Source organism: Lampris incognitus, chromosome 8, assembly GCF_029633865.1.
Source record: "Lampris incognitus isolate fLamInc1 chromosome 8, fLamInc1.hap2, whole genome shotgun sequence".
Taxonomy (NCBI): domain Eukaryota; kingdom Metazoa; phylum Chordata; class Actinopteri; order Lampriformes; family Lampridae; genus Lampris; species Lampris incognitus.
In genome coordinates, this window is record NC_079218.1 from 28,300,611 (window position 1) to 28,314,592 (window position 13,982).

A 13,982-nucleotide genomic window follows, 5' to 3' on the forward strand; every position below is an offset into this window, starting at 1 on the left:
ACTGGAAAGAAGGCGCTGCCTTGCAGCTTGAAGGCCTGCATCACTGCATGCTGGTGCTTATAGGGAGCACCACTGTTGCCATCTGGACAGGTGCATGTGCCCATAGACACATTCACCAGGTACACGACATCTGTTGATGCACTGGGAATGATATAGTTTGACTCAATATGAAAAAAAGAGAAGAATGTTGAAGATGATATTACGAACATTGTTTGTTGTGAACTATACAATATGAGCCGATATGCACTGAGAATACACACCTTGACAATTCTGTCAGCACTCATGATGCCTTTGAATTTGGGTTGTTGCTTTGTGGTCCTGTTGTTTGCCACATCCATCATCTCACATACTATGCCTCCAGCCTGGTTGTGATGAAGTCTACCGGTTGTGTGACATTGAAGGCCTTCAGCATGTAAAAGATCTTGTCCTTCAGGATCCTCATTGCACTTTCCACAAAGTTTGTGTTGTTACCTTGTGTTGGACGGTCCAACCGTAGGCAGATAGCCCAAACCTAATGCCTCTCAAAAACTGAAGCCAGATGGTCTTTGTACTTTGAGTGTTGGTTTACTGTGGGGTCCTGGACTGCCTGATGGTATGACGCCTCCAGATCCAGTGGTGACTTGGCGTAGATGAGATGCTTGAAAATTTCTAGGAGATGCTGCCGATCATTTTTTCGGCACCCCATGGTGAGTGTCCCATAGCGATCTCCACATCGCTTGGAGCATGTGGAAGACACAGAGGATGGGGCTGTCTATTTTAGTAGAACAAAGTAGGGTGTATACATTGTCAATTCAGTCCTATGAGTCTAGTCCCATGTACCTGAGAGAAATGTCCTTTATTTTCCTTATAAAATCATACCTCAATACAAAAATGGCTAATGCATGGTCAGGCTGTAATTATAATAACTTGTGTTTAACAGTGAGTTGCTCTTAGCCATCTAACCTCAAGATGCTCCAGTATCTCCAAATCATCTTGTTTCTCGCAAATATGACACCACTTAATTGGCATACCTTCATCCTCTCTCTCTTCTTCTTCTCTTACCTCTCCTTCCTTCAGTAGTCTACCTTTATTGATATGAAAGTATAAATGTTAGACATATGTGCCGATAGGAGCTAGAATTGACTGTGTTGGTAATAGCTGATGTAGAACGTATGTCTTCTCTATTCCTGTTACGTTATACAAAAACATATATATTCATATAACGTTATCAATTCATAAACATTAAGCTCTTAACGCTTGCAAAATTCGTATTCGTATAACTATACATTAGCAAAAGTTAATGTATTAACGCTGCTTACCTTACGCTTGTCTCCTCAGGATGTCTTGACAAGACCGAGCAGCAACGTTTCACCGGCCAATCAGGCAGCGCTTCTTCCCGTGCGACTCACCGGCCAATCAGGCAGCGCTTCTTTTATGAATATTAATTAGCCTTCCCCTGCCATCCTACATTTCTGAAATTCGCGCGCGGCGCATATCAAGCACGACTCATACTTCATACCGAGTGCTTGTAAGGTGGCATCTTGGTGGGAAGTGTGCGAGGAAATTTTGACCGCTTACAATATGGATTTTTTTCACCACAGATACACAAGATGAGGTAATTGACAACTTCTATAAAATATTGGCTGATGTGGTATTGAGCTGTTATTTGTTTCGCCTTGTGTTTTTAAACGACACAGGCCGTTGAGTTTGTGTATGTGAGCAAGCTGCCCAGCCACTAGCAAGAAAAAGTGACACGTGGATACGGCCACAGTGTAATCAGTAAATTTGGGAGAAATAACCATTCGTATTGTTAAGATTAATACTCATCCCACATCTTTTGTTACTAGAAAATCGAGCAGTTATGAATGATATAGTTGTAAAGTCACAGGATGTTAAATATGTTAGGCCAATGGTAACGTTGATGGTAGCAAGTGCTGGTTGACAACAGTGCTACAATAGCAGCCCACTAGTCAACAACGTTATCCATTCGTCAATCTGTTTGACTTGTTGAGTGACAACCGATTTTTATGCATGTGGTAATCCTGGCATGGCATGCGCTGAAATGATTAAATATTTTCGAACAGTTAACATAGAGACCCATTTGGCTGTGTTGATATGCAAAGCCTGTGTGCTATTCAGAGGCTCTGATTCATTCCCACGTGGTAATAATGGAAATGATAATGTTAGGTGTAATGTTAGGATATTGATCTGTTGTTGTAAGGATGGACTGGCTGGGATGACAAGGCGCTCAATCTGAATGTGGCGTTCTTTTCATCCATGCAGAGATATCAGCAAGGCATGACGATATCCATGCCAAGACTGTGAGGTCATCTGGCGGGAATGATAGGAAGAGCTGGGTATTGTCAGCATAGCAGTGGTATGAGAAACCATGGGAGCAGATGATTGCACGAAGTGAGGAGGTTTATAGTGGTTTTTGAAAGTTTGTGAACCCTTTAGAATTTTCTATATTTCTGCATAAATACGACCTAAAACATCATCGGATTTTCACACAAGTCCTAAAAGTAGATAAAGAGAACCCAATTAAACAAATGAGACAAAAATATTATACTTGGTCATTTATTTATTGAAGAAAATTATCCAATATTACATATTTGTGAGTGGCAAAAGAATGTGAACCTTTGCTTTCAGTATCTGGTATGACCCCCGTGCAGCAATTAACTGCAACTAAACTTTTCTGGTAACTGTTGATCAGTCCTGCACATCAGCTTGGAGGAATTTTAGCCCATTTCTCTGTACAGAACAGCTTCAACTCTGGGATGTTGGTGGGTTTCCTCACATGAACTGTTCACTTCAGGTCCTTCCACAACATTTCGATTGGATTAAGGTCAGGACTTTGACTTGGACGTTCCAAAGCATTAACTTTATTCTTCTTTCTCTAAATTTATTTCTGATTTTTCCCTTTTTCTCCCAATTTAGTGGCCAATCGATCCCTATTTTAGTTCAAACACCCACCCTCGTACTGCATGCGTTTGCCAGCTGCATCTCTCCGGCCGGCAGTCTCGAAGGAGACGCCTCGGCACTTTCACGACAAGGCGAATCCAGGCCAAACCACTGCTTTTTCCGACACACACAGAAACGCATTCATGTGACGACAGAGGTGTAAAAACCAGGTCCAGAAAGTAAATGTCCAAATCGTGTATTTCCTTCAACCATGTTACTAAACCAGCTGATTTCATTAGCTAGTTTTCCCTACCTAGTTGAGGAGTGGTGTTGACTAGAATCTGCTGGTGTTGTGCATGAGTGGAGCAAATACATGGTTTGGACTTTTACTTTCTGGACCTGGTTTTTAAACCTCTGTGTGACGAACACAAGCCGACTCCGCTCCCTCCCGAAGACAGCATTGCCAATTATTGCTGCTTCATCCTGTCCGGCCATAGTCGGATCTGACGAGACCGAGGCGCGAACCCCGGTCCCCAGTGGGCAACTGCATCGACACAAAGCCGATGCTTAGATCACTACACCACTGCGGACCTCAACTTTATTCTTCTTTAACCATTCTTTGGTAGAATGACTTGTGTGCTTAGGGTCATTGTCTTGCTGCATGACCCTCGTTCTTTTGAGGTTCAGTTCACGGACAGATGTCCTGACATTTTCCTTAAGAATTCGCTGGTATAATTCAGAATTAATTGTTCTATCAATGATGGCTGGAATGCAGTGTTTTCCTTTCTCCAAACATAACGCTTCTCATTTAAACCAAAAAGTTCTATTTTGGTCTCATCTGTCCACAAAACATTTTTCCAATAACCTTCCGGCTTTCCACATGATCTTTAGCAAACTGCAGCAATGCAGCAAAACAGGCAGCAATGTTCTTTTTGGAGAGCAGTGGCTTTCTCCTTGCAACCCTGCCATGCACACCATTGTTGTTCAGTGTTCTGCTGTTGGTGGACTCATGAACATTAACATCAACCAATGTGAGAGAGGCCTTTAGTTGCTTAGAAGTTACCCTGGGTTCCTTTGTGACCTGGCCGACTATAACACACCTTGCTCTTGGAGTGATCTTTGATCGTTGACCACTCCTGGGGAGGGTAACAATGGTCTTGAATTTCCTCCATTTGTACACAATCTGTCTGACTGTGGATTGGTGGACTCCAAATGCTTTAGAGATGGCTTTGTAACCTTTTCCAGCCTGATGAGCATCAATAACGCTTTTTCTGAGGTCCTCAGAAATCTCTTTTGTTCTTGCCATGATACACTTCCACAAACATGAGTTGTGAGGATCAGACTTTGATAGATCCCTATTCTTTAAATAAAACAGGGTGCCCACTCACACCCGATTGTCATCCCATTGATTGAAAACACCTGACCGTAATTTCACCTAGAGGTTCACATACTTTTGCCACTCACAGATATGTAATATTGGATCATTTTCCTCAATAAATAAATGACCAAGTATAATATTTTTGTCTCATTTATTTAATTGGGTTCTCTTTATCTACTTTTAGGACTTGTGTGAAAATCTGATGTTTTAGGTCATATTTATCCAGAAATATAGAAAATTCTAAAGGGTTCACAAACTTTCAAGTACCACTGTATATTGAGAAAAGAAGGAGACCGAGCACTGACCCTTGAGGTACCCCCGTGGGTAAGCCATGCGGTTTGGACACTACTCCCCTCCAAGATACTTTAAAAGATCTCCCCGAGAGGTAGGACTTGAACCAGTGGAGGGCAGATCCTGAGATACCAAGCTCAGTGAGTGTGGAGAGGAGGATTTGGTGGTTACCCGTGTCAAAGGCAGCTGACAGATCAAGCAGCAATAAAGCTGAGGACTTAGAACTAGAAACACAAAAATGTTAAAAAACAAATCAAAACAGTAGTATGCAAATGGATACATAGTCCGGATCTCTTAATAAATCTAAAACATAGTGCGGGCCACACAAAACTGCCTCGGGACAGTAGTTTGAGACCCCTACACTATACATACATACATACATACATACATACATATACACTCACTGGCCACTTTATTAGGTACACCTTGCTAGTACCGGGTTGGACCCCCTTTTCCCTTCAGAACTGCCTTAATCCTTCGTGGCATAGATTCAACAAGGTACTGGAAACATTCCTCAGAGAGTTTGGTCCATATTGACATGATAGCATCACGCAGTTGCTGCAGATTGTCGGCTGCACATCCATGATGCGAATCTCCCGGTCCACCACATCCCAAAGGTGCTCTATTGGATTGAGATCTGGTGGCTGTGGAGGCCATTTGAGTACAGTGAACTCATTGTCATGTTCAAGAAACCAGTCTGAGATGATTCGAGCTTTATGACATGGCGCGTTATCCTGCTGGAAGTAGCCATCAGAAGATGGGAACACTGTGGTCATAAAGGGATGGACATGGTCAGCAACAATACTCAGGTAGGCTGTGGCGTTGACACGATGCTCAATTGGTACTAAGGGGCCCAAAGTGTGCCAAGAAAATATCCCCCACACCATTACACCACCACCACCAGCCTGAACCGTTGATACAAGGCAGGATGGATCCATGCTTTCATGTTGTTGACGCTAAATTCTGACCCTACCATCCGAATGTCGCAGCAGAAATCGAGACTCATCAGACCAGGCAACGTTTTTCCAATCTTCTATTGTCCAATTTTGGTGAGCCTATGCGAATTGCAGCCTCAGTTTCCTGTTCTTAGCTGACAGGAGTGGCACCCGGTGTGGTCTTCTGCTGCTGTAGCCCATCTGCCTCAAGGTTCGACGTGTTGTGCGTTCAGAGATGCTCTTCTGCATACCTCGGTTGTAATGAGTGGGTATTTGAGTTACTGTTGCCTTTCTATCAGCTCGAACCAGTCTGGCCATTCTCCTCTGACCTCTGGCATCAACAAGGCATTTTCGCCTACAGAACTGCCGCTCAATGGATATTTTCTCTTTTTCAGACCATTCTCTGTAAACCCTAGAGATGGTTGTGTGTGAAAATCCCAGTAGATCAGCAGTTTCTGAAATACTCAGACCAGCCCGTCTGGCACCAACAACCATGCCACGTTCAAAGTCACTTAAATCACCTTTCTACCCCATTCTGATGCTCGGTTTGAACTGCAGCAGATCGTCTTGACCATGTCTACATGCCTAAATGCATTGAGTTGCTGCATGTGATTGGCTGATTAGAAATTTGCGTTAACGAGCAGTTGGACAGGTGTGCCTAATAAAGTGGCCGGTGAGTGTGTGTGTATATATATATATATATATATATATATATATATATATATGTAACTTATATTTACATATATTTTTGGAGCATATTTTGTCATAGTTGAGTTGCTTCTTGAAATTATCCATTTTAAAATATAAAAGTTCCAGTATTTCTAGTCTGTATTGTGTATCCTTTAACCTTAGGAGCTATCCTATTAATCATCATTATGTACAGGATGAAAACCCAACCAATGATGAATATCTTTAAATCAGCTTCCATGCAACTTCCATGTTTACAAATTATATAAACAAACACTAGCTTAGCTGCAGCTATTAGGCCTGTGAAAGATACATAGTTTATTGATAATTGCAGACAGTCACCATTACTTTGTTAAACGGTTGGGTACTTGGCTTCCATAATGTGAAGTAATTTCTTTTTTTTGGAATCTGTGTCACTGTAGTTCATATATGCATTAGTTAATAGGCTTTTATAGCTTATCGATGGAAATGAAAGGAGGGCACAAAAAAAACACCCAGGTGAACATGGCTGCTCAGGACAGCTTTTTTTTTCTTGTTACTATATTATGGTCTTATTTTTAACAATTTTACTCTTGTGAAGTACTTTGTGACCTTGCTTTGTGAAATGTGTTATACTAAATAAACTTTACTTACTTTACTTACTTGTCACTAAAGATGTGAGTCCATGAAGCCTCAAAAGGCAAAAAGCAATAGCATGACTTGTCTTATGTGAAAGATGAGAGATGAGAGTCAGACAGGAGAAGTTACTGAATGTCAATGTTTTTTGGGAGAAGATCAGCTCAGTCTGAAACTTAAAAAAAATGTACCTCAGTGGGCCACCTAAGTAAAGTATATGTTGGAAACACTGCAGACCATGTAGGACCATAGGTATGCCCTTCATGTAAAAACTGATGCCAGTGTGTTATTTTCAGTCATGAAACTGTTTTCCAGGTCATCGTTATTGAGGATAAGTTGACTCAAATTCCGTGTCCCATCACCACAAAATTGGTCCTGGATCAGGATGAGGTCACCAAGGAGCCCCTTGTCCAGGTGCACCGGAACCTGGTCACAAAGCTAAAACCTCACCAGGTGGACGGTTAGTCTACCCTCTCCTTTCATGCACACTAAGGGCGTACTCACACTAGGCACGGTTGCCTTGTACTGTGCCTGAGCACGATTCTTCCCCCTCCCCACTCCCCCGCTGGCCTGCACTCACATTGCGCTCAACATTCCGAGCCCGAACATGCTTACGTCATCATGACATGACTTTTTGTGTTGAAGAGAAGCGCTCTCGCATAGCGCAGTGGAGTTCATGGTTTTATTTACCTTGTTGCTTATTTGAAGTCGTTTGAGCGCGGTGACACACGACCTTCTCACATGCCTTATAGATTTATCAATTATGCAATGCAGCGATTTTCAATAAATCGTGCTGCACACATAAGAAGATTTTTACGGAGGCACCTGACGTTGAGGAAGGAATTTGTGGCTTTACTCGCCAACTACAATTCACGTTCGTCAATAAGGTGAGAACTAGACCCACTATCAACCCAAATATTCTTGAAATAATTGAAAAGTGTACTATATAACAGTAGTAATAGAATATGTTTGTTGTAATTATGACAGTAGTGCACACACAAGTAGTAGCCCTAACAGGTAAACATTAGCCAACATTATTGTGATTAGGCGACTGTAATCTGATACAAAATATTGGTCTGTCCCTTAGTATGACTGAAACACAGTCTACACTATGTGTTATTATGTTATTAATAATGCTGTAAGGTAATAGTCTATGCATCAGTTAACTTACAATTAAAGTTACTTCTCCATTCTGCCTCAGGAGCATCTGGATTCAACAGCGATGTGGTGTGTGGTGGGAGCATGTTGTCACCAGCTGGACAGATTATGAATGGAAAATAAATTTTAGAATGAGAAAGACCGACCACATTCTTGCAGTTGTGCAACATCCTTTGGCCACACCTTCAAAAAGAGACAACCACATTCAGGAAACCAGTGCCTGTGCAGCAGCATGTGGCAGTATGCATCTGGAGACTGGCCACAGTGTGGAGTTCAGAACCATTTCCCTTTTATTTGGGATTGGCCAGTCTACTGCGGTCACTATAGCCAATCATGTTGCCTCTGTAATTGTGAACAGTATGCTTTCCCTCCACATCAGAACACCCTCTGAACATGAAATCAAGGTTATTATTCAAGGTTTCTAAGACCAGTGGGGTTTCCCCCAATGTGGAGGGGCTATTGATGGGACTCATATTGGGATTTTAGCTCCACCTGACAGCCCTACAGACTACTACAACCATAAAGGTTTCTACTCTGTCATCCTGCAAGGTGTGGTAGACCATCGGCTTCGGTTCTGGGACATCAGTTTGGGTTGGCTGGGCAAAGTCCATGATGCCAGAGTGTTTGGCAATTCATCCTTGTACAAGAGGGGTCAGAGTGGTACACTGTTCCCTAATATCACAGAGCGGTTTGCAGGCGTAGCTGTGCCGGTAGTGATGTTGGGGGATGCAACATATGCACTACTGCTGTGGTTGATGAAACCATACCCTGAAAACCAACAAACAACCCCTGCACAGATCATCTTTAACAGCTGGCTTAATAAGGCATGGATGACTGTGGAGAGGGCATTTGGCCATCTTAAGGGAAGATGACAGTGCATAATGAAGAGGTATGATTGCCACATCGACAACATCAACACTATCATCACAGCTTGTTGCGTGCTTCACAATTTTTGTGAAGTTAACAGTGAGGAATATGATGATATTGAAGTTGATGTTCATGAAGAAAATGAGGCCCATGAATGGAATCCTCTTCATGCAAACACCATGTCAAACACCTCAAGAGATGTTGTGTTCGTATTTCTCAAAATGTAGTGCTTACAGATTTTTTTTAACACTGGTCTCAGAAAGGTGTTTGTTTTTAGGTTTGAAAGTGTTGTACATAGGATTAACAGTAACCTTCAGATAAGTGTCTGTGACTGCTCCAAATGTAACAAACTTGTTTTACTATCTGTATTGGGTTTTTCTGATAACATGAACTTTATATCTTTGGCTGATGCTGGCAATAAATTTATATCGTTTATTCCAAGAACAGTGTGGACCTTATTGGTTTATAACAGACAAAACATAGGGTAATGGCCAAATATGTTTTATTCAAGTACTTCCAATGTTCAAAAGTCAGTAGTTTAAAGAACACTACCACTGAAGTGGTAATATGTAAAAATAAAAATATACTTGTTTACATACAGAGGGAAATATATAGGCCACTGTCGTGGCAATTATTTAATTCCACTCTGACATTAAATGAGGAGCGACACAAAAATCTCTTACAGTCTTGTCACACGATTTTAATATATGTTCAATGAACAGATGCATTCAAACCCAGGTGCTTGAATGCGCGCCGGTTAATACAGTACAGTCTCTCTTATAGGGCAGTTGTCTGCACAGAATAGAGATCATACAGAAATACCAATGACATTTTCGACGTGTAAGATGTAATATGACGTCACTGGACCGCCGCTATTACTGTTCAACTGGAGCTTAATTCAAAATTTGCTAAATTTGTGTGTTTTCACACTGTTTTCATGGATTGTCATCATAGTGAGTTGTGAAAATGCTGTTGTCGTTCGTAAAGGGGCTAATTACTGCCTTGGGATCCACTGCAGTAGTAACAGCAAAGACACCATCGAGCCGAGGACAGGTAGAATCGTCCGATTACATCGGTGAATTTTGTGTCTTTTCATTGCATCGCAGTACAAAATATTACCTCGATGTTATTGTTCCTGACTGTATATTGATGTTTAGAGTTGAATGGTGAATTTGAATGGTTTTTCCTGCCAGGTTTAATCTCAAAGGGTCAACTTACCTGAAAAAGGGATTTTAGAGTGTAGACTTACCTGATTCACCAGAAACTAAAAAGAGTTAACTCAAGGGATAAAATAACTGACACAAAATAGGTCTAGCTTAATAAAATAGACTATTATCCTAGGAAAAACATATACCGGTCTCATCTTAATTGGAAAATATAAAATGGATAATTGACTAAACCAGGGGTCGGCAACCTTTAACATGTAAAGAGCCATTTTTTGGCTGTCTGGAGCCGCAAAAGATATTTGAGTCCCACAGCACTAGCAGTAGGCTACTAATGTTTAGATGAGCATTAGGTTAATGCTGTAGCCTACCACAAGGTGGCTGGATAGGCTGTTTATTAGGCCTATTATTTGGTTACTTTAAGTTTAACCTAACATTGTTATTAATTTAATTTTTTGTGCATTCATTAAATGATATACCCAGCTACGTACCTGCAACTATTGTAATAAAGAAACAGTTGACACTTATTTTTGTGAGGGATGCCTTTTCCAACAAAACACGAGAGAACAATGGTAAAGTAGTGTTGAAAACAATCCACTTGCACATGTGGGCTTACTAGCTAGCTTTGTGAAAGACCAAATGAGATGAAAAGCCCAAATGTAATTAAATTTAAGGCATAAACAAAACATAGCTAGCTTTAAATTGTAAAAGTAGAAAAAATAGACCAGTTTCAAAAAATGAGCTGCATTTTGAACAAATATATGTTATAATTCAGTGTAAGGCTATCCATTGTAGAGTTATTTTATCCATGGCCACGTACAGCAATCGATCCAGGACCTGATGAGCAACACAACTATGTCACATATAATTCATGGAGAAAACTTGCTAAAAGAGATGATACCAATGAAGCATATCATTCTCACCCCTTAATGGGACTTCTGTTTCTGGATATCACTGCAGATCTTCTCGATATCAGGGCTGTAAGACGTAACTTTCATCTTCACGCAAGACTGCAGGCTCTCGTCTCTTAAGTCGGGAGCAATGTTTGGACTTTATGTAGTTCAAGCTTGAGAAAATTTGCTCACACAAATACGTTGATCCAAAGAGGGACAGGACTCCAAATGCATACTTCTTAATGTTGGCATAATTGTCAGGAATTGCATTCCATGTTTCAAGCACAAGTTTGTCGGGTCTGGGGAGTTTTTCAGTTTCACTCCAATTGTGGATTAGAGCAAGAGCAGCTTTCTGACGGGCGATATCTGCGAGTGCAGCTTTCAGGCTTTTGAACTCAAGATACCCATATATCTTTGTCGGCTATGTCGGCCAGTTCAATTTCAAAATCGGATGGGCTTACTCTTGAGGATGCGGATGTGTTTAACAGGGATGGCTCAATGTCCAGGGGTGTGACAGGGAAGGCTAGTGTGTGTGTGTGTGTGTGTGTGTGTGTGTGTGTGTGTGTGTGTGTTTTTTCCCCATTTCGGAACTCTCCCAATCATTCCCCAAATGCCGATTGCATTTCTGTGATTGCACGTTGTAAATAATCACCACTTATCATATGATTATGTTCTCTGAACTCTTTCAATGAAGAGAAGTGGCACAGCGTGCCTCTCTGTATATCTTTAACAAACACTGTCAGCTTGTGCTCAGACGCTAAAATCTCCTTTAGCAGTTGCTGTTCTGTGCTCCCCTTTCCCTGAAGACTTTTTGTTCAGGTTGTTCAGGTGACCTGTCATGTCCACCATGAAGTGTAACTTCTCCAGCCAATCTGGATCTTCCAGTTGCGGATAGACCTGGCCTTTGCTTTACAGGAAGACTTTCACATGCTCTACACAAGCGGCAAACCTTTTCAGGACCTCCCCTCTGGACAGCCACCGGACTTTGTTGTGGAGCAGAAGATCCGAATATGCACTGTCAACCTCATCACTGCACGAAATTGGCAGTGGTTTAAGCCTTTTGCAATAATTTTGTTCATGATCTGGAGGACTAGGTTCATCACTTCTATACACTCAGGAGGGAATGTTTGAGCGCGGCGCTTCTTGGTTCAAGATGCAGTGAAACACTAGAAGCTTTCAATCTAACGACTTTTGTAGTAAAGTCACAAACCTCTTATGCTTTCCTCTCATACTAGGTGCCCCATCTGTAGCCACTGACACCATGTGACTTGTGTTTATTTTTTTATCTTTTAAACAGTTCAAGACAGCCTCACAAATGTCCCCCCCCCCGTGTTTGGCCTTTCATCGGTATCAGATCAATTATTTCTTCCTGTGGTCCATCAGAGTTCACATACCTACATAGCAACACAGTCTGCTAAATGCCATTCATGTCACATGTCTCATCACAGGCAATAGAATAAGCAGGAGCTGAGTTAATGTCATTAACTTGCTGACAGGTGATGTCTGCTGCCATTCTTATGGCTCTTTCTTTGACTGTCTTAGCAGAGAGGGGCATATCTCTAATTTTTTGAATGATCTCTGGTTTGTTTTTGAAGTCTGAAAAGAGCTGTTCTAATATTTTCATCAAGGATGTTTTCATGTATTCACCGTCTGTGAACGGCTTTCCATGTTTTACGATCTCCTGAGCTGCGACGCAACTAGCAACAGTAGTGGGCTTTGACTTTAGAGATGTTATCCATTTCTTGAAAATACCTTTGCTTTGCTCTGCTTTCCACAGCAGCGCCGAAACCGCTTTCTTTCTGTGTTCCCCAGCCGCTATTTTTCAGCAAATGCAGTGTGCTTCTGGAAATGTCTTTCAACATTATTTTTTGTTGTTTGCTAACTTTTTGCCACAGATCAAGCATTCCGGCAAACCAGCAGTAGAGGCGGTGAAGGCAAATGTATCTGTCCAAGCACTATTAAATCCTCGGTTTTCTTCCGATATCTTTCTTTTTTTGGAGTTTGAATCCATAGCTAGGAGAATACATAGGCTACTCAAGCCACCTCTCTTAACTTTGGCTAAAAGGTGCCAGGATGTATATAAATTTCAGCTAAAACGTGCCAGGATGTAGACGTAACAAATAGTCCATTTAAGTGTTTTCTTTATTCGATCTGCATATTTTATTTTTTTTTACTAATGGCTAGTGTTAGGATAACCTTAAGGTCAACAACATTGATAGAAAAAAAAATAGGCCTATATTTTTTGGCAACGTTAGGGAGCCACAAGGGAGGCGTGTAAGAGCCGCATGCAGCTTGCGAGCTGCAGGTTGCCGACCCCCGGACTAAACTAATTAGAAACCTGAACCTAAAACAACCTAATTGGAATTAAAAAGGGATTCAAACCAGGGATTTCAGTATATCTAAATGTGTGACACACAGCTGTGAATAGTTTTCCTGTTTCAAGTGAATTTACACTATTTTGTCATTAAATTGACAGCTTTTTCATTTTGTAGCCCAGTCTCTGGTCTGCTATTTTGTTATTCAACCACTCCTTAAGAGCCTAGATCTGGTCCAGCGTGAGATAGTGACACAAGTGTTACATTTAAAAAAAATTTTTTTTTTATTGCATCACAGTACAAAATATTCTCTCAAAATTTATGTAAAACTTGTGTCACTATCTCACATTGGACCAGAGCTAGGCTCTTAAGGAGTGGTTGAGCAACAAAATAGCAGACCAGAGACTGGGGCTACAAAATGAAAAAGCTGTCAATTTAATGACAAAATAGTGTAAATTCACTTGAAACAGGAAAACTATTCACAGCTATGTGTCACACATTCACACATGGACTTTAAGCATCTATCCAAGCAATGTAAGGTCATACATGGTAAAAGATTGATAGTAAGCAAACATCAAATATGAATTGCCCTCACAATCCCCCCTTTTGATTACTTTTAATCAACAACAAATCGCCTAAATAAAGCATCAAAGAAAACATAACAATGGTTATACATCCTGGGGAACAGCTTACCTCACACAGAATGATTGTGAGGCCTGTCTGTCAGTTATAAGTCAACTGAAATGCTTCAGATTTACATCAAAAACACTCCATATAAACTCAGCAGTCAGACAGAAGTC

At 41.2% G+C, this 13,982-nt stretch overlaps 1 protein-coding gene across 2 annotated transcripts in view; it reads left to right on the plus strand.

The window, feature by feature from the left end:
• Positions 1-13,982, plus strand: part of LOC130117200 (transcriptional regulator ATRX-like) — a 103,133-nt gene that overhangs the window by 67,088 nt on the left and 22,063 nt on the right. For both annotated transcript variants that reach the window (XM_056285371.1, XM_056285372.1), the window contains exon 16: positions 7,102-7,246. In XM_056285371.1, coding sequence (XP_056141346.1) covers positions 7,102-7,246 — 145 coding nt within the window. The remainder of the gene's footprint in view (positions 1-7,101; positions 7,247-13,982) is intronic.